At 38.9% G+C, this 22442-nt stretch overlaps 1 protein-coding gene across 1 annotated transcript in view; it reads left to right on the top strand.

The window, feature by feature from the left end:
* Window positions 1–1551: 1551 nt before the first annotated feature.
* The window catches only part of erc2 (ELKS/RAB6-interacting/CAST family member 2), a 53438-nt gene continuing 32547 nt past the window's right edge, over window positions 1552–22442 (top strand). Inside the window, 2 exon segments of the mRNA XM_042495993.1 lie at window positions 1552–1626; window positions 9582–10391. Of these exon segments, the coding sequence (XP_042351927.1) occupies window positions 9717–10391 (675 nt within the window). The 5' untranslated portion in view covers window positions 1552–1626; window positions 9582–9716.

The following is a 22442-nucleotide window of genomic DNA, read 5'->3' as shown; positions in this document are numbered from 1 at the left end:
ATCAAATCTCTTCTGTAGTGGATGAATATCATATCATGCATACTCTTACTGTGATGGCCCGCCAGCAGATGGAGACATAAAATACAGTGCTTTTCCATATTTGTCATATTCATTCATTGTGCAAAATCAGAAAAATACTTCAACCTATGGCTGATGTTTTGTACCTGTTCACTTTGCCAAAAATTAAAACATTTCAGTTTGTGATATTGGTAGAAATCAGCATGTTGGCTGATTCTGCAATTTCATTTTAAAGCCAATATCTCCTGATGTGGATATTGATGTGCAGATATTGTTATGCATCCCCCCCATAGACTGTATATAAAGATGGAGAACATGACAGCTCCCCCAAAGTGTAACATTTCAATCTCGATCGCCCCCTGGTGTCTGTCTGCAGTATAGGTCATAAAGCCCGTCCCTCCATGTTACCGAATGGGACACAGGCCGAACTAAAAACTAAAAGTACACAAAGGAAGTTCTCATCAGCATGATGATTGTTCAAGTGTTGTTATGATAGGTTTGGTTTTAGTGAGCTAATTATATAAAAGGGGATTTTTCTGCCATGATTGACAGCTGCAACAGCCAATTCATGTGCTCGCATCCAACGTCGCTGTTTGCTTTTGGTCAGAAGGGTGTTTTGGCGGGAACTACCCTACCGCAGACATCACTACTGTGCAGACTCTGGCTCACAATGACATCACCATTGCAAGATGGCAACGCCCCTATCTTGGATATTTTAACCTCACTTAAGCATGGGGGGGTCGTGGGGGCGACCCCTAATTTTTTTTTTTTTTTAAAGATTATTTTTTGGGCTTTTATTGCCTTCAATCGACAGGACAGTGTGAGCGTGAAAATGGTAGAGAGAGAGGTGGAGACATGCAGCAAAAGGCTGAGGCCAGACTCAAACCCACGGCCGTTGCGGCGAGGATGCAGCCTCTGTACATGGGGCGCCGCTCTATCCACTGAGCCACCAGGCACCCCAATCCATCTCTATATACAGTCTATGATCCCACCATATAATAATAATAATGATAATAATAATGGGGGCTGGGGGCATAAATGTCAGTCACCTATAGAAAGGTCCGCCACTGATGTTGGCAGTTTACAGTGTGGGAGAGAGAGCTGCCTAACAGTCAAGACTAAGGGTAAAAAATGCTCTCATTAAAAAAGCACTGCTTTTGGCTCTACTCACAGATTTGACTGCTGATCCAAGCCACACATCTAATTTAGAAATAGGTCCACCTCCTCTGAAATGTACAGTAACTACAGTATTTCCGGTCACTTGTAAACCTCGGTGATTGATGGAAAACAAAATCCAACAAGATCTCGAATTAAAAACTAAAAAAAAAATCTTCAACTAATGTGAGCGACCGCGGCCAATGATCATCGTTCAGTACCAAGATGATGTGAAATTCAGTGCAGGCCGCTCACCGCATCTCATCCGCCCATCCCCTCCTGCCAGCTGCCACTTGCAGTAGTGGTGATGCTGCTCCCTGGTGTGTAGAGGAGGAGAGAGAGCGTGTCCGCTGCCCAATGACAGCGCAGGATGCTGAGAGAGGCTGCTGGGGTGAATGGAGGCGACAAGATGCCGTCTAAAGCGGCGAAGGAGAGGAATTAACATCGATCAAGGTACATTTTCATCTTTTATTCTGCACCCACTTCATCCGCGTGGCGTTATCGAACTAATGACACGTGCGTCCTGTCGTTTTCGCGTTTTGTGCGCGATCTGGCGGAATTAGGAACCGGCTATGTGCGTTTAAAAAAAAAAACCAAAAAACATTCGTTGATTGCATGAACACAGTCAATCACTTGATAACCTGTGAGTCTGCATTTAAAATCGAGACTATTTAAGCAGCGCCGTATTTCAAAATAAAAGGTTTTCAGTCGACTAATGTTTCATTGGTGTGTTCAGGTGCTCGACGCAAACCACGCCGGAGCTATCGAAAATGTAGGCCCAATGAGCTGTCAATTGCTCGGTCGTGCTTCCTATGCTGCATCAACTAACTGAACCTGCACATCAGCCTGCAGACATTATGATAAACATTTGAATTGAAAACCGAAGCCTGTGTGGTAAGGATAAACATCGTGTTATCCCAGTCATTTTTGCATTCACCAGCCATTTCTAAGCCGGCTCGAGATCCCGGAGGATGATCAGGCCATTTGGACTCGCACATTTACATTTTCTCATCCAATCAACCAACCATGGAAGTCAGTGGGAAGCACGGGGGCGTTAATACTGTGTAGTAGAATACGTGATGAGGAGGCTGCATGTGTTGCTCAAGTAGCACTGCACCGCACTGAAGGAGCTTCTTTTCACATTCAATTCCTTTATTATTAACCCATTGTAAAGGCTATTTATAGCAAAAAAATGTCCTTTATCCGCCCCAGACATGCGCTCTGACCTCAAAAGCACGTCCTCGCAGTCAAAGATTCCTGCTTTTTAGTCTTATTCAGTGCAGCTTTGAGGAGGAACAAAATGCCTGCATGCTGGCTTCAAAATGTCACGATCGCCTCGTAGAAAAAGGGTCTCCCTGACCCCACAGATACACTCATCATCGCCTGTGGTGAAATCTTTCTGTCAGAACATCTGTATCCTCCCCGCTGTTAACACATCACTGATCTTTGAATTGCCAGTCATAATTTCTTCAGAGGTCTGTGCTGGCATTTGCTGAAAGGTTTTCAGGTCCTGGTGTCTGTAATTGCTCAGTAATACCTGGGCAGTGTGGCAATGACGTCAGCTCAGAAATGGAAGTGACAGCATGGCCACGTGTGTCAAAAATCTGCATGAAAAAGACCATATATTAAACTGTAACAGCCTTAAGTGGTTATTCATAGTGTATTTATGCATCTTCTGTTTGTTGTAAAGATAAATGCATAGCAGTAGCCGATGAAGTATTCAGATCCATTACTTAAATAAAAGTACTATTGACACCCTGTGAAAATTCTCTGTTACAAGTAAAGGTCAAGCACAAGTAAATATAATCATTAAAATGTACTAAAGTGTTAAAAGTACAAGTAAAAAACAGAAAAACAAACAAACTATTATTAAAAGAATTATTTAAAAAGACACTAAAAAACATCCCGAAGCCAAAATTATATATATAAAAAAGGAGAAAAAATACACCCAAAACTTCAAAATAAAAACTAGAATAAAACATTAAAAAACTCAATATTAGAAAAAAAATTTGAAATGTCACCCTAAAAGTCAAAATTATTCAATATAGGAGAAAAAAAACCCATACCTCCCCTCAAAATTATAAACAAAATTGAAAATACTTAAAATCATTTAAAAAAAGAAAAAGACTTAAATGTTTATCAAAATAATTGGCAATTAATTTTTTGTCAATCGTCTAATTGATTAATCAACTCGTCATTGCAGCTGTACTCGATTTTATTAAAACAAATTTTAGAAACTCTTATGTTTTTTTATGTCACATAAATGTAGTGAAGGAAAAAGTACAACATTTCTCTCTGAAATGTGGTGAAGTAAATGTATAAAGTGACATGAAAATAAAATACTCAAGTAAAGTTCAAGTACCTCAAATTAATACTGAAGTACAGCACTTGAGTAAATGTACTTACAGTCCACCACTGCTGTATCGTGGGGGTGGGGTGAAGGATTATTGGCCTTCTCAGCTGGAATCCCTGGCGGCACTCAAGTATTATCACTGTTTCTGCAATAATATGATACTCTGTTATTGCACTTGGGTCATTTCCCTCTGCACAGCCCACTGAGAGATGTGCCTTTTGGTGCTGTGTTTATTTGTGAGTGTGTGTGTGGGGGGCGGGAATCCGTCACCGTATTTTGTTTTTGATTGGATATAAAGTGGTGTACAACATTCCAGGGATTTGAGATTTCTACAAAACTTATTCATCATTTGACTTAAATGTTCATTATACGTATACTTGCAGATAGAATTAGTCAATTGATTTATTAGTCAATCAACAAAACGATGCATATTTAAGCCATGTATCAAACAAAACACCAAAGATTCATTGATATCAGCATCTAAAATGAGAGGATGTACAGTTTGTTCTCTGTTTTATATTGTTGTAATCTGAAAATCTTTCGGTTTCTGACTGCCAAGGACAGTAACATCATTTCAGTATGCAAAATTGGATATTTTTTCTATTATCTGCACTAAATAATGAATAGACTAATTAAAAAAAAACCAAACAAACCAACAAACAGCCTAATACTGAACACTTGATCAAACCCATCAGTATTCTCAAACTACTGCAAATTAATCTTGTCACATATTGAACATCAATAGATAGATTAGATTAGATAGATTAGATTAGATAATAGATTTCGAGGTAATGTACTGAGGTCAGAAATTCTAGCTCCTCACAACACTACTGTAAAGATGAAAGCAATCACTGTGAAATGTGTGACTGTGGCACTCCTATGTTAAAGACTGTGTGCAGCATTTAATTTAAGATGTTTGTTCAGTGTGATTATTTTTGAGGTATACGTCTGTAGTGTTAAGCATTTCTTTCAAGCAGTGTTTTCCTCCATTTGGCATATGTAATCAGGATTTTTTTAAAGTGAATATTCCTGGCATACAGTATTATTAAATAGCTGACAGTGAAGATTGGCAGGAAACATGATGAGCGAGGGGGAGGACATGCAACAAAAATGGAGCTGGAATCAAAGCATGGAAGTTGCGTTCACATGGCACATGTCCCAGATCACTGGCTCATCAGCGCGGCACAGTTGGCATAATTTTTAAAAACTTTTCCACACATCACATTACATAGTTTTCCTGTAATTCACAAATACAACGGCAGCTTTGCATAAGACAATCACAGCTGAAGTTGAATACCAGAGTGTCAGCTTTAGTAAGATGGCTGACAAACTTTTTATATAGAAGTGTTCAAGTTAAGATAAGCAACTTAAAGGGATAGTTTATTTCAAAATTATGAATACAAATTTGTCCTCCCACCTGTCGTAGAGATCGTACAGATGTCCGCCCTGTCTTGAATACAATGGAACTATATGGCACTCGGCTTGTGGTGCTGAAAGAGCCAAAAAAACATTTTGTGACCCGCTTACCCAAGATAATCCACAGACCTTGTTGTGAGCAGTTTCATGTGAAACAATTTTCTTTCAACAGAACTACAACCGCCAACAATATCACTGCACAGAAGGAAGTGTGCATCAATTGCTAGCTCTCTAACATTACAGGTCTGCTGAAAAGGACGACATTAATGTTTACATCTCCACTGTCATGAGCACAAGTCTCTCATCCATGAGTAGATGCATGCTTACTTTTACACTGTGATACAGCTGGTGGGTGTAGTAAAGAGAAAATAGTTCCTACACTTACACCAAAACAGTCCAGATTGATAAATAACTACAGGTAAAAATATGTATTATTTTTAATTTTGTGGTGAAATGTCCCAGTAAAGAGTTACAAACAAGCCAGAAAATTGCTGACTGAATCACGATAACAACATTTAAGATGTGGAAAAAGTCTAAAAAATTATAACAGCATATGCCAAAAAAACAACTCTAAGAGAAACAGTGATTACATGTAGATCCTAACAACCTCTGACTGAAAGATGCTTCACAGGACGTTTTGCTTTACGCCGCAAACCACAGTCAGGCCTCAAAAATGAGTTGAATCATCCACACTAACAGTTTCACCAAAAAACAAACACGCTGAGCCTCAACAGACTAGACATACAGCAGGTCAGTTCTAATTTATTACAAGATGTTTTTGTTGTTTTTCTCTTCTGCCTAATGCTGAATGCTGTTTTTGCTCTTAAAACATTTCCTGACCAGACTTCACAGACCGGCTGTAGCAGGCTGACCACTGTAGATAAGAGCTGCAGTGTTTGTTGTTGCATATGTCTGCATATTTAAATTGTGAGTTTAATTTGCCAGTGTCTCTCAGAGGGACAAAGATGAAAAAAGGAGCCTTTTAACAAATTGTGGTTGATTTGCTCTTTATATTAGTTCATTTCCATCCTATTTGTAGACACCTTTTGCTTAGTATTACTAACAGAGATGACGGTGTGCTGTCTGACCTCCTGTGCCAGGCTGCAGTGACAGCCGCCCCCCCGCCCAGTGTTTCCACACAGATGATGCTTCAGTGAGTCCTGCCATCCAAAATCTCACTGGATTTCAGGAGACCTGTTGACACATGGTTTTCTGTGCCATGCCATTTCATCCGTCCCTCAAAAGAAAAAGAAAAACTTTGGATTGTTAGAAAGAGAGCTCGTATAAAGCCTGTCATATCACCTTGGCACTGCCGCAAAACTCACCATCTACATCCGACCACCGTTTTTTTGAAAACTCATGTCCCCGTTATACGTCAGAAGACTGAGGTGCTTTATCTCCGTTAGTCCAGGCATTGTCACCATGGCAACTGGGTCTGAGCAGCAAGTGTCACCAGAGGAGAGAAAGTACCGTAGTTCGCTTTGATGGAAGAGTCTAATTTTTTGTCTCACAGACGGTCCGGTGTTATTCATCACCAGACAGCCTGTGACATTAACAACCGTCTCTCAGCGTCTTTGTTGTTAAACGCCTCTCTGTATTTTACCCCAAAAGATATCTACCATAATGTAATAATGACCATTATGTGTCATCTCGAGCTTAAATATATCATAGACTGTGATATATCTTGTGCTATATTGAAGCTGGAGGTGGTATGAATCGGCAAAACCATTATTACCACATTAAAAATTAAGCCCCCCCCCCCATATCCCTCTCTCCTTGTTAGCCAGCAAGCTCTGTGGTATTTAAATTTCCTTTGATTTATGCAATTTTAATTAAAATTGTGGCTGGAAAATCTATACAGCATATTGTGAATTGCACAACATCAGTGGTTATAAAATCATTGCACGTCCCTTGTCTGTTTTAAATTGTAGGTTTTATGTGTTTATGAGACAATACAATCCAGCAGAGGATTGTTTAATGTCACATGCCATGGGCCTGATTATGTTAGCTGTCTTTTATAATTGAGTTGGGGACATTGTATTGATTTGTATTGTTGGATTCAACACAGTGGTGTATGGCGGTGTACTCTGGTGCTCTTTATAGAGTAACAGCTGCTGTGTTTCTGTGTATTTGTGATAGCCTGTAGTCTATCAGTGTGGTTCAGCCGTGTTATTACAGTAATAAACATGGTATGAAAACATCACTCTGTTCTCTACAGAAAATATAAGAAGAGCTGATCAAGTAGAGCCAAATATCACACTCACTTAAGTGCTACTTTGGTCTTAACAGCAGAATCATTGCTTGTTATTTTTTCCTTTTAGAAACTAATAAACACAAATCTAAAAAAAAACCAAACAAACATAAAAAAAACCTGTAGCATTTGAAATAATAAACCCAGACTTTTTGTGGGAGATTATTTTGTCATTAGGCTACCTCAGTTTTCCTCACAAATATCATCTGTGGTTATTAAAATAAAACAAAACGAAATAAGGTAAAATAAAACAAAAGAGTTTGGTCCACGCATATAATATAGTCAGTCAGTCAGTCATTTTCTGTAACCGCTTATCCTCGTAAGGGTCGCGGGGGGGCTGGAGCCAATCCCAGCTGTCATCGGGCGGAAGGCGGGGTACACCCTGGACAGTTCGCCAGACTATGCATATAATATAAAATATGTAAAATTTATATTTCACAAAAGAGAGAAGCGGGGGTTAGAAGAGGAAATATTAAAAGTATACTAAATATTTTTTAAAAATGCATAAAATATAAATACAAAAGGCATTTTTTTTTTCAATAGAATTATGTCAGTGTTTCAAGTAAAACAAGTACTAAAATAACTGAACTGGTTCGTAAAAGAAAACAATAAAGTTGTAAGTGTGTAATAAGTATGAAACCATTAAAAAAAAAGTTTGGCTTAGGTCAGGTTTAGACAAGCGGAAACACATTTCAACGAGGAAACAGTTTTTGACACAACACGGAGCCGCAGTGAGCCTGAGCACCGCATTTTAAAGCGCTGTCCACTTAGAGGAGCTGAAATGTTAATGTCTGCGTTGTAAATGTGGATGATTTAATTATTTTCTCAGCTGTCTTTGCTGACAAACAGCCGGCTAACCGCGTTAGCATGCAAAAACACCGTATCGACTGCCCACCCTCCGGTCTCCACCGGTTAGCTAACGTTAGCCTTGGTCGCTCCGACCTGCGCACCACACGGGGATGGTGAGAGCTAGGCTAGCTAGCACCGGTGCTAATTTGGCGATTACAGCCGGAAATGCCGTCCGAGTGTCGGGGCAGCGTTGATGCCGCAACATGCTGGCAACCCTTCTGTGTCCTCCATAGGTAGCCCCGGTGAGTACGCGACTTTATGTTGAACTATGCTAACGGGACTAACATGGTCAACTGTCAAAACTGTTGTCGGCGGTTAACCAGTTAACAGTTAACGGTTGATATCCCGACTTCATGGGTATCATAATTTAGAGTAATTTAAAATAATTCACTATCTTGTATGAGAACAGACAGATCTGATATACCTGATCAGGTACTTTATACATATTTATCTGGGTAATGCAGCTGCACAATGCACACTTTAAATATTATAAAATTATTAAAATCAATCCATTGTATATGCTTGATGATGTAATGTAGCTTTACAATACGATACAAGAAAAATGTACGCACCCAAAAAGTTTCTGGTTTGTTTTTCATTGTATTTTTTTTTACAAAATAAAGTAAACAAAATAAAAATATTTTTATAAGGCTCATATAACAATTTAACTTACTGCTGCATTTGTATTTTACAACAAAACTATTAAAAAAACCTGAAACATTTCTTCAGAAATTGCTCTCAAATCCACTTAGTGTAGCATGTAAAAAAAAACCGTACAGAACACTATAATTAAGTAATATCACAATTACACTTGAAAGTAGTGTTATAGCTTAACCTAAACATTCCCAGTCACAATAACAGAAATTTGGCCTATTACAGCATTATAGTAAAACTAGTTCACTAAGAATGAACCACAAAAATGTCAATTTTACTTAAAGTGGTGTTGTAGCTTAAGTTGAACGTAAAAAAAAGAAATTCATTATTTCAATAAAACCTGAATATCTGCTACAAATTGAGCTCTCCGTTTACAACACCTGTGTGACGGGTACATAAACAAGGCATCAGGCCGGATGTGTGCTCAAAATAACCAATCCTGATCAACTGATACTTCCAATCTGATCGAGACATCCCTATCTGATATAAGATAACAATATTTTATTGTGTGTTCTAATGATTAATAAGCCAGTGTACTGTGTGGTTATGAAGCTGTTTTCCATGCCTGTATTAGCAACATTAATGGGATGTAGATACATTTTGGCTAGTGGGAAATCCAGGATGATGCTGGGAAATTTCTGTGGGCCATTTGAAAAAAAGAGCCACATAAAAAATGACAGTTTGTCAGTATGCTGATTTTGACTAATACAGCCTTAAAACTAACACAGCTATCTATTTCCTCACCTGTAGCATCTTTCAGGTCATATCTGTTTGTTTTACCTTGTAGTACCGTTTGTATTTAATGAAAGTGTATGCATTTCTCTCTGTCTTTCATCTGACACACACAAACATCATCTAACAGGTGCTTCTCTCCCGTTTCCTCAGATCTGACTTTGAAGTACTCCCCCCATTAAGACATGAAATAAATCACCCATGTGCGCTTCAGAGGGTCAGAGCAGTCTCATTTCAGCGTGCTCCTGTTAAGGACCCTCTGGTGGCTACACCGCCGATTCACAGGACATGTACGGCAGTGCCAGAGCTGTAGGGCATATAGAGAGCAGCCCCGCACGGTCCCCGCGCCTGCCAAGGTCCCCCAGACTGGGCCATCGGAGGGCCAACAGCGGGGGCGGGGGTGGTGCGGGGGGAAAGACGCTCTCCATGGAGAACATCCAGTCACTCAACGCTGCCTATGCTACGTCGGGGCCCATGTACCTGAGTGACCACGAGGGCGTGGGCTCCACTGCCACCTACCCAAAAGGCACTATGACTCTGGGTCGCGCCACCAGCCGGGCCATGTACGGGGGCCGCGTCACAGCCATGGGCAGCAGTCCCAACATTGCTTCAGTGGGGCTGCCCCATGCTGACCTTCTGTCTTACAGTGACCTGGGCTCCCTCTCCATGCTGCACCACCACCACCACCACCAGGGGGTGCCCTCCGCTCTGCTGAGGCAGGCGGTGCGGGGCAGTGGTGGGGAGCTGCTGGAGATGCAAGCCCAGCTCAGGGATATGCAGAGGGAGAATGAGCTGCTGCGCCGAGAGCTCGACCTCAAGGACAGTAAGTTGGGGTCCTCCACCAACAGCATCAAGAGCTTCTGGAGTCCTGAGCTGAAGAAGGAGAGGATAATGAGGAAAGAGGAGGCGGCTCGCACATCAATCCTTAAAGAGCAGATGAGAGTCACTCATGAGGAGAACCAGGTGAGAGCAGCCCCCTCAACTGTCATAATCTACTCAGTACTGCACTGAATTTCAGCCTGCTGTCTTTCTACTTTCCTCTTTGATCTGCGTGTCTCTGCTTTCCATTCTCTTGTCTGCAATAGACCACTGTCACGCTCACTCCAAGAGTTCAGAGAAATATGCAGTCAGTCATGTTTTTCAGTACTTGTGGAAACCTTTCTGGAAAGAGTTCTTTGTGCACATAAATATTTAACACGCACTCTCCTCACATAGTACTCCAGTACGGAATCAATGTCAGAGAGACCACTTGAGCCACAGGAAATACAAAACCCTGCAATAATCTAGTTTTTGAAACATGAGCTGATACACTGAGCATTATGCAGTATATGAAAACATTTTATATTTCATAACTTTGACAATGAAAACTCATTCTTAGTTATTTAATAATTAGGTAAAAAGCCCGATGACACTGCCAGCAGATGAATTCTGTATGCAGCCACAATTTTATTATTTTTTTCTAAGGTTATTATCAGATTGGCACAAGAGTGTGAGATGTCAAAAGGTGTTTTTCTTGCTTCAGTGTGGGGGTGTAGTCATGGCCCAGTTAAATCAGTACTTGACAACAGTAGGCACAAGGCCCAGAGACAAATGTCAAGGATGCTTAAACACTCTCCCTCTCTCTTGCCATTTCCTCTGTCTTCCCTTTACTTACTTTGACTTTGATCATCTCTCACTGCCGACCTCTGTTCATCTAGCCTTCAGTTTTATATTTTCAGATACATAACAGTCTGTTTTTTGATTGCTAAATGTAGAAATTAGCAACTAAACTCTTATTTTTAATCACCTAATTGCCCCTTGTGTATTTTTCTTACAGCCAAGAGAAAATACTATAAATGGAAATAATAAACATATGAAAACAAACAAACATTACTTACAGCACTTACATTTAATAATAGTTTCTGTTTACAGACAGAACTTTGGTTTTGTTTGATATTTCAGCTGCAAGGAAAACTGCATGACACACAAGAGTAGATTGTGGAAGAGGTCAGCGTATTGCTTGACTAGCTAGGTGTTTTTGAGGCAGTTCTGTGGCATGATGCAGCGGATTGTGCGACCACCCGAGCAACATAAAGGCTGAATTTTGCCAGCTGGTTGTGGTCTTCGTGGCAGTCTGTCTGCGTTTCCGTCAGTCTGGTTGAATGATGCTGTCAGACGCTGAGCAGCCAGTGGACCACTCATTACTCAACACTGTTCACCCTTCAAGGTCACAGCAGGATACCATGAGTGTGACCCTTAAATGAGACTGTCTTTGTGCATGTCTGCCTGCATTTGTGCGCGCCAATGTTCCCATTTAAAACGAATCATTCGTGACTTACCTGATTTGACTGGAGGTTAAAGAGGCTGCAGTTTGCCACTCATCCCTGAAGCAGTGCCATGCTGCTGAGGGGAAGGATGTGGAGCGCTCTGCCTCGCAGTTTTACCTGCTGGTGATCCCTAGAGCAAAGCCAGAGGCACTTTGATTCTTTTATATCCTTATGATTCATGAAAATGTAAAGGGGACAGTGTTTGGGAGTAAGGCTAGGTGAAATGTAGAAAATCAAATATCACAATATTTTTTACCAGATACCTTTATATCGCTATTGCGATGACCTTGTAGGTTGACTATTGGTCAGGGTTCCCGCGTATCCTTAAAAAATCTGAAAAGGCATTGAATTTATTAATCTAAAAATAAGGCCTTAATTGGTATTAAAATTACTTAAATTCTTAAAAATGCTCAGACACTGGATTAAGAATTTTATGAATCGTTCTGACGTTGCATTGTAAAATTTCAAAATAATTGGTAACATGTCTTTTTTGTTAAATAATTTAATAACTTCCTCTTTCTAAATTTGTCATGATGGGAATCCAAGCAGCTGAATCTCACAAAAACACAAAACCGCAAAGAAAATCAGACAGAAGTGCCAGATATTTCCCTCTTCACTTGGTAAACCCAAAAGATACTTTTATGATAATATAATATATTAATTGTCTTCCATGAGTTTCGCTGAAAAAAGGTTGTTTTTTTCCTTCAACATTTGATGCATATAATCTACCTTTTTCACTGGACCAAAGACGTTTCACATTTTATGTCATGCTAAACATTTGGGGGGAAAGAAAAATTGTTGTTCAATTTTGATGATGAGAAAATTTGGCTTAAAATTAATTAAAGTGGCAATAAAAAAAGTCTGAAATCTATCTTGCTTTAAGCTGCAGGAATCCTGTTTTTGCTTTCACAAAATATTTGCACAATGAGATTTTTGACAAATAATCCTCAGTAATGTTGATGTAATGATTAAGCAGCTAAAGACTAGGGCTGCAACTTGAATCTGTTGATTATTTTCCTGATTAAATGATTAGTGTTTGGTCACAAAAAAAAGTCATAAAATGGTGAAAAATGTCGTTCAGTGTTCCCCAAAGCCCAAGATGATGTTCTCAAATTTCTTGTTTTGTCTAAACCGAAAGATATCAGTTTGCTGTAATGGAAGAATAGAGAAACCAAAAAATATTTTAATTTAAGAGGCTGGAATCTGTTTTTCCGAGGAAGTACTCAAACTGATCAATGATCAATTATGAAATTATTCATTAAATTAGTTACCACTTGATTATTAGTTGCAGCCCAAGTAAAGGCAAATAATAACAATCTAGTAAATTCATAAAAAATGTACACAATTTTATTGTAATACAGCCTTTAAAACCAGGAAAAGACAATACTTACAATACTGCAATATCAAATATCTAAGATGATGATGAAGATGATGATTATATTGATATATTGCCAAGACCCATTTGGGAGGAGAATGTGCCGGTTTGAGCTAAAGCAGCACTGCCACTGACAGCGCCCGAGCCATTCATCATTTCACTTATTCCTTATGCTTGGTACGATTAAATACTCAGCGTGACTCCTTGTTTATATTTTTAGCCTGCCTTCACACTCTGTAGGAGCTGAATGTGTCCGGCAGAATATGAAAGCTGTACAGTGTGGGCTTTCATGCCTTTTGTGCTCGATACAAAGAAAAGACTTTTTTCTTTTCATAGTCAGCCTGTCGTGTCCATCATTGTACGCTCTGACTCCGCATTGAATGATATTTTTATCCCTCCTGGTTGGGTTCATTAATGAAGTATGTCGGCTAATAAAAGGCAGATGTGCCTTGTTACTATAATTGGGATTTTCTATCATGATTTCTGGGCTGTGAGGCGTCCTTACGTAAGTGTATACTTACGGTGGGATGGTTTGAGAGGCTGAGTGAGGAGCAAATTGCCTCTTTAATAATGGAGTAATTTCGGGCCAATCATTACATCTGGCTTGCACCCTTTGCAATTGCATCAGGTGCCTTAGGTCTCTATTAGCTTGAGCAAATGCTGTGCATTATTTATTTTGTGAAAAATAAGATCTGGGAATATTTGATTCTTTTTTACCATGTCTTAGGAAAAGAAGAAAGCCATTCAGGCATTAGTTTGTCTTCCATGTGTTTTGTAAAGCAAAGACTCTACTGTGAGTGAAATACCAGCCGTAGCCTGCAGAGCTTCAATCAAGACAGTCGATGGTCATGACTAGAGGTAATGATTAGCCCAGGACTATTTTGTGAGGCGCATTTTTAATGTACTGCGTAACCAGCTCCGGCTGTTATAACGTTAATCCGTTTGAGTCGAATTCAGCAGAATGTTTTGTCGTGCTGAAGCTGGACGAGAGCTGCTGGAGGCAAGTGTGTGAGCTAGAGCGGACCATATCTGACTCAGTCATGACCACTGCTGCTCAGCCACCCAGTCAGCCCTTATCAACGCAATCCCCAAAATGGAGGCTGAGCTTCCCATATCACACTGCCCTGTCTGTGCATGGATACCATGTAACCAGACATAACATGTTTTGTTTTTTTTCCCCCACTGCGAGCTACCAATTGTTACATGTTACAGAGCAGTGTGTGAACATGCGCAGCTTAGATTGTCACTGCTAAATTGGCACCAGATTTCGGTAATGACACAAAAAGAGATTTTTTTTTTGTTAAAATAAACATAACCATGTGTTAAAATATTATATTAAAAATATATATTAATACTGAAATGTAAGTTTTCTACATAACAGTGTGCAGGTGTGGTTTGCAGAAACGTACAATGCCAACATTCTGCTGATTGTGTTGCAATAAATGTGCATGTGGATGCATATAGTACATTATGTTTGTGTATGTGTACGGGGATGTTTGCATTTGTGATTAGAGGTTTCTTCCCTTTGTAGTTGCAGCAGCTGGTAATGTGTGCAGAGGTTTAGTCATCACCGCCAGTCTGTGTTCTGTGTGGGAGAGGTATAGTCACAATTAGTCGTTTGCACGTATGATTCATGTATACGGTGATGCAGCAGGTGTGAACCCCACACACTGTACACTGCGTCAGTGTGTTGAGTTAATATTAAGCTCTGCTCAGGCACATATACGTGATGAGCAAAGGTATTGATGTTTTTAGCCATTTCATGAGCTCAAGTTGACACAGGAAGTATCATGTGAGTCAAAAGAGCTCATGGATTCTTCCTGTGGCAACCACCTCCCCCAGTGTCAGCACATAAGATGGCTGCTGCGTCATCCAGAGGACAAGAAGGTGAAGAAATGAGGAGTCTCTCAACATTTACAGCAGGGAAACATTTACAGAGAGTGAGGCTGGTGAGATTAAGATGGGAGTGGAGGATGGAAGAACAAAGCTAAGGGGATAAGACATGTTACAGTCTGCTGGTGTCTTTTTCTCCAGAACAGCACGGCTTTAGATTAGATCAGAGCAGTGTCAACAGTGCAAAAATGTCCATCTCAAGTGAGAATCCAATAATAAGGATGTATTCTCTAAAAAGAATTGGACAAAACAATTAATTCCACTCTTTTCCACTGAAATTTTACTTCTTTGTACGGGGGACTGTGGCTCAAGAAGTATTCCACTCTGCAGTATTGTAGTACTCAAAATCGGTCTGGGTCTTGTGACCACTTTTTGAAGGTCTTGTCTTGGAATTGGCTGCACTTTTGCTCAGTCTTGTCTCATTCTTAGACAAAGAGGACTAGATTTTTTCAAGACCATAAATGCAGGTATATCACCAAATTTGGGGGCTGGTGTGTTTCCTTGCACCACTTTTCCTTCTTCTCATCCTCCTTTTAGTCTGTCATCATGCATGACAGGTTCGGCAAGCCGAGTCCCTTGGTGCACCACGTATGCACGGCGATTTATGGTGATGCAGCACGCAGATGATTATTAGCACTCTCCACTGCATGTTACAAACATCGCTCCCACTGCTGGGGAGGCAGAGGCAAACACTGCCATTTCCCATCCTTCTCTCACATATGCGCTCTCCCTCTCTCTCTCTCTCTCTCTCTCTCTCTCTCTCTCTCTATCTCTATCTCTATCTCTCTCTATCTCTCTCTCTATCTCTCTATCTCTCTCTATCTCTCTCTTTTCCTCTTGATTCACTCCATTACAGCTCCAGCCAAAATGCCATTTAAGCACAAGACAGTTCACCACATGTTCATTTAAAAATAATAAATAAATAAATGTTAAATTGGTGAGAACTTGACCAGATTCAAGCCAGAGGGAAAAGTGAGAAGTTGCAGTCCTGCCTGGCCTGAACCCGGCGAGTTGGGTCAGGCCTAATCGAGCTCCATCAGAGAATCACACCTCTAGGTAGTCCACTAGTTTCAGGTTTGGCAGTTTGATCCTTGGCACCTCGTGTCCACATATCAAAGATAGTTTTCTATGCTCGCTGACATTTTATAGGTAGAAAAAGAATAAGTGAAGCAATCTGATTTATATCTTTGTAACTAGTAGACAAGATATGCAGCAATGATAGAGTGAAAGAAGTGATGCTGTAAAAAAAGGAAAAGTGCTCTGACAAGATGGGTATAGTTGTTACTGATGGCTTAGTGTATCTTGCCTGATGTTTGCAGTATTAAACTCCACATACATGCATGTAGCAGCTGATGAAGGATCACTGCTTTTTCTCTACATCGCATGGTTTAGGGCTCTAAGTGACTCTCCGTTGTCCCACTTTATGCACACAAATAGGAAGAAAGCATTGCTTAAACCAAAGAGTGTATCCCAAGCATTATTTTGAATCAAAACTGAGAATGAGAATGGTTTTGTAATTTGAAAGGGCATTAAATTCGTTGACATCACTGTAGATGAACGTCCACCTTTATATCTGTTTGAATGGTTTATTGATTGCCTGCAATGGCAGGCTGGCTGTCTGGCTTTCATGCAAAATCCCTGTGAAATTATACAGCTTCACTTCATTACTGAGAGGCTGTGTATCATTTTTGCATCAGTGTGAAGCCAAAGATTTAATACATAATAAACCACAGAGCTTAGAACATATGCTACAGCCTAACAGATGTTCCAGTGCATGTGCAGCTGTCCAGTATTGTCCTCTTCCAGTTGATGATATACTGTATACAGAAGGTTGCTATCCCTCTTCTTTAAATTGGATCTTATCCTATCGGATTCTTGATGGATAGTTAAAAATTTTACAAAAATTAAAGGAGCAGAACTATAGATGTATCGACTTTCAACAAAACAAAATGTGTAAACAAGCCACTGAGAGGCAAACAGATGAACTTTCCTCCGGTTGCATATTCTGTGCTTGAAATAAACCAGTGTCCAGTGTGTAGTATCGCTTTGGATTTGGCGATCCATTTATTCTCAGTGTCACATTTGGCTTCTCACCATAACACAGATAGGCAACAGAATTATCAATCATTCAAACCATTATTCAATTCAGCAAACTTCTCATTTCTTTATTTTATGTGTGTGTTTGTGTGTGTGTGTGTGTGTGTGTGTGTGTGTGTCCCTTTTTGTGATTCTTGTAAACTTTTAGACCTAGCACAAATAATGATTTAGTTTCAGTTTCGCTGCATGCGTCCAGCGTTTTGCTTGTCTGTCTGTGTGAAGCAGCAGAAGGCTCTGCACTCAGAGAGTGTGGTGCAGTGCATAAACGAACTGTATATAAATAACTCTCCTAATGAAGTCATGACAAATATATACACAAGTACATGAATATGTGGGTAACGTGGTAAACAGGCTTTATGTGTAATAGCAGTAGAGCTTCTTTTTTGAAGAAAAAGTATACCTTTCCTAGATATGTATACTCAAAGTGCAGAGAGCCTATTTTTTGAGCAATATTTTCATAATGTTATTATAGTAAAATGTATTATCATAAGTGTTATTGGTTAGATTTTGCAACCTTTAGAGACGTGTGTGTGTATACTTCATATTATCATTTATTTTACAGTGACACTCAGTAAAGTAAAGGAAGAATGCATGGGGTCTTTGGCTTTATCAAACTAAACAATGATCCAGGATTGTCATTTAACAGAAGAGTGGGATGTTCTGTTAAATGAGGAGAACTATCTGTGCAGGCACATTTTTTACTCCTAAGATGATAAACAGGAATATGAATAAAATATTTTAAATGGCCCTCTGAACACTGGCTGAACACTTGTAAACACTGTTAAAAAAACATGATTCGTAATTTAGTGTCACTGAACTCATGTTGTCCTTACTCAGATTTCTGTCTTCTCCACGATCTGTACTTTTCTTTTCGCTGATTGTAGAGGAATAAATGCCACGTCTGCTGGCGTGCTGTGTAATTGTATATTGTCAGCCATCACGACATACAACACAGAGATTAGGAATGTAGTGAGCAGTAGGTTGCTCCGACTCAGCACTTTGGAGCTGTCCATCTGTCAGATACAAACACCCACTCTCTCTCAACACATACATATGCTCTATAGCGCACATATAGCTGCTCGTGCCTGTGCCACCTGTTAAAAGAACTGCATGTCACTAGCTTCAAGTATCAATCTATGTACAAAATAGCTTAGGGGTTTCAGTTGGTTGGTTACTTCACCACTTTGTTTTAGACTGAAGTATCTCAAAAACTATTAGATTAATTTCCAGGAATTTTAGTCTAGATGTTTATGATCCCCAGAGGATGAAGCCTGCTGACCTGGTGGTTGACAGTTTTGTTTCTTAGTGAGATATCTTAACAACCAATGGATTGATTGCTATTCTTTCAGACATTCAGAGTACCCAGAGGACTCCTGGTGACTTTCGTCATTAAAGACTGCAGATTTCTTTCTTTAGCTCCTCTATGAGGTATGCATTTATGGTTTCAAGAGAAATGCCTCAACTATAGGATGATTTCTCAGGAGTTTTAGGACAGAATGCATGATGATCATGATGTGTCAGCTGTACTTTTTGTTAATGGGAACATTTGTGACTAAGTGATACAACCTGCAAGTATCTAAGTGGGTGGTATAATTAGAGCGGGGTGAATTCTCTAAATGCTAAAGAAAGGTGCTTCAGTGCTTCCTCTCTGGTCTCCTTTGCCATAAGATTGACTGGCACATCCTTTACATGGGGAAAGGAGATTGTGCTGTCTTGCAATTCCTTACAGTAGCAACATTTAAAGCAATGCACCGTTCGGCTGTTCATAAAAATAAAGTCATATTTTTCACTGGGCTGTAGCCCGCATCAAACAACATTGTTCCATTGCACAAGGCAAAGTTTCTAAGATAACAATAATATTGATAATAATAATCTTTATAGAACACTTTTCAGAATCCACATTTCAATGTTTTTCACAAAGGCAACAAATTAAAACAGACAAGTAAAAAAAATCATCAGGTATATTTTAAAAAAAAAACATATTTATAAAAAAGAAAAACAGCAAAAATATTTTGATTTGTAATGACAGAAAAGATGTGCTTTTAGTCATCTATCTTCAGAATATTGTAGTTTCACCAGGGCAGACCCATGTCAGTAACATCCGCCGTCACATATCCTTAATCTTGTTAATTTACAGTTTTACCCAGGTGACAAAACAAACACTGTGAAAGATCTAACCTGAAATATACCTTTGCATGTGTAATTAACTTGCATGTAAGCACATAAAGCTTTTTGGCATTTTTAGAGAGGTTTTGGTCAAAAATGACTGAATCCAATTTCTTGTCTATTGTAGCTCTCCAAAGGATTTTGTGTTTCTGCACAGAAGGATTTATGACAGCCAGTTACCCCTGGCTGCCCCAGGTGTCAGTTAGAGAGCGTTGCACTGTAGCTCACCATCTCTCCCTGACTCTGTGAAACCTCTGGAAGCTCATTTTCAGGATATGCAGCGAAAGAGAAGCCTTCTCTTGAGGTATGATGACCACAACGCAAATATCCGCTGAGTCATGACTGACTCCCAGGAACTGGTACAGTTCTGCCGTAGACGTTGGGAGAAACAGCCATACAGTCATTTTAACCCACAGTGCAATTATGCAAATGGAGTCACTGGGCTGCTTCCTGCAGTTTAGTTCCAAGACGGCAGGTTATTGATCAGGGCAGAGAAAGGGAGTACTGATGAGGAGGGGAGAGAGAGCAGTGTCAGGTGAGGTTAGAGAGAGAAGTTATGAGAAGAGAGAAAAAGGTTTTGTTTTAACAGTTTGAATATTGCTCTGGGCCTTATTGAATGCATTAAGTAAAAGCAGTGTAGCAACAAATCAATATTTGCTGGGTTTCATTTCTTAAAGGCTCCAAAGATATGGCCAGCGAACCAGAACCGGCCCACCAAATGAACCAATCTGGCCCACTGGATGACTTTGCTTACCTAATATTGATGTACTTATGAAGGCTAAGAGGTGCCAGTTTTTAGTTTAACACTGAGTACTATGCTATAATAACAAGAATCAATGTTTAATTTTTTAAACACATCATTTTTTAAATATAGGCCAAGAACAAATGGGATGGTCATTCATGGTAATGGTAAAACAGAGGAAAAAAACAAAATTACAAATCATTTACTGTAGTTTCAATCATTTACTGTTACTTTAGTATACCAACATTTATCAATTTGTTACCATGGAATCGGTAGTATTACCAGCACTAGCATTATTTCCACGCCTATTTACCAATACAGTACTTTGAAAACTTTATGAAAATGACACTGACTTAATTTCTTTCACCAAATATATAGTGGACTAACATTAAAGATTTGGTATTAACAGCATCTTAAAAAGATGTAAATTATTGTCGTAGCATCACTACTTTTACCATAAAAGGCCAGCTCAACAATTTGGTAAAACATGGTTTTGGTGAAAAATCACACTTACGATTTCTTTTTCACCGTATATATAATGGATAACACTAAATGTGTCTTTTAACAACAGTGAATGAAGTTCATTTATATCTTAGCAAATAGTCAATTTTAATTTCATTAGTGTAGTTTCAATTCCTTTACCATAGAAGGCCAAATCAACTGTTCAGTAGAGCATGCTTTTAAAAAATTATTTTACCCTTGTGCAATTTTTATGAACCACTACTCATAAAGAAAAGCAGTCATTCCTATATTATTTATTCCTGCATGTATTTATTTATGGTTAAGAAGAGGTAATTTAAGGTATTTCCTATCCATAGTAGGATTTATATTTTATTTTATTAAGGGCTATTCCATGTGTATGAGGAAGAAGACCTCTGTATTTGAACTTATTTGCCAGTAAAAAAAAAAAAAAAAAAAAAAAGGACAGTGTACAGATCTTTTTTTTAATGTAAATTATATAAGTATAGTAAGTATATAGGTATATATAAATGAAAGTAGCAATGTCAATGTGTAAATGAATAAGACTACTTTAGTGTAAAGTCTGAGATGTAATAGCAGGTTTCTGTTGCCGGACCAAATGGCACTGACTCACATAAGGGAGTGTGACCAAAACTGTTGAAGATGGCAGCAGGCCTGCAGTTACCAGAAAAAATGATCAGCTCCTTTTGATAACACAAACACTGCCCCCCGATGGTGGGAAGAGCTCATGCTTCACGTGCTTAGAGTATCCTATGTGTTCTGTTTAAAGTGAGTCAACAAGGAATGTAAAATGGTTGATTTTTATCTTTCAGTCATGTTGATTAAAGCACAGATTTTTTTTTCATAATGCTTTACTAATACCGTCCATACATTTTCTTGATTGGTTGTTGGTCTGTAATTGTCAGAAAAATTGTCATCACAGTATTCCAAAGCCCAAGTTGACATCTTTAAGTGTCTTTTTTTGGCAGGCCAACAATTGAGAACCAAAAGATATTCAATTTAAAATCACATAAGCAAAAATAGCAAATATTTATGTTTGAGAGGCTGGAACAACAAATGCATATTTTTACACTGTACACCATTTTTGCTTGAATAATGAAATAATCAGTTCAGTAAAATAAGTGGCAGATTTATTTACTGCCAGTCATCTTACTGATTAATCAAGTTATCATTTCATTTAAGTTTTAGCTCCTCAATAAATTAATTTAAACACTAGTAATACCTCATCTTATCATTACCTGATCACTGCTAAACTACCACAACATTATTTGTACTGCTACTACCACTAGACTAGCACTTTGAATTACGGCTAGGTCATTATTATATTGCTATTGTGATATGAGATATTATGAGATATTAGATTTTGGATATCATAATATTGAAAGGCTGCATCACAATAAAGTGTGTCATTTCCTGAACTTACCACCCAACCACACTGTTTTGCTGTTGTTGTTGTTTATCATATATTTGCTAATTATTTATTCAAATTTCATAGTGTAAATATTTTGTGACCAGTACCAGTAGTCAACACTACAGTATCGTCACAATATCAATATTTGGTCAAAAATATTTTGATACTGGATTTTCTCTGTATTGTCAAGTCCTTCTTAAAATATCCCTATGGTTCACAGAGAACTTGACAAAAAAGCTGTTAAATTTGCCGTCCTTACAGAAGGACCTGAAACTGTCTGAGCTGATCACTGTGGGGGAATTTAATCACTTTTAAATAGTAAAGAAAATAGAGCTCTTGGTCAATGTGACTGCTACTCTAATGTTAACTGAAATTGATAATTGCACATTTTTATGTATTTGATTGTTCTGCTTTGCATTTTAACTCACTCAAAGGTTGTGCTCACTCTTTGTATTGTGTGATAGGTGTATTTGTTTGTATTTATTGTTGTAACTATGTGTTAAGCTGCCCTCTTAGCCAGATCACTCTTGGAAAAGAGATTTTA

Source organism: Plectropomus leopardus, chromosome 2 (assembly GCF_008729295.1).
Source record: "Plectropomus leopardus isolate mb chromosome 2, YSFRI_Pleo_2.0, whole genome shotgun sequence".
Taxonomy (NCBI): Eukaryota; Metazoa; Chordata; class Actinopteri; order Perciformes; family Serranidae; genus Plectropomus; species Plectropomus leopardus.
The sequence above is the reverse complement of the archived record's forward strand: the minus strand, read 5'-3'. Positions and strand labels throughout refer to the sequence as shown.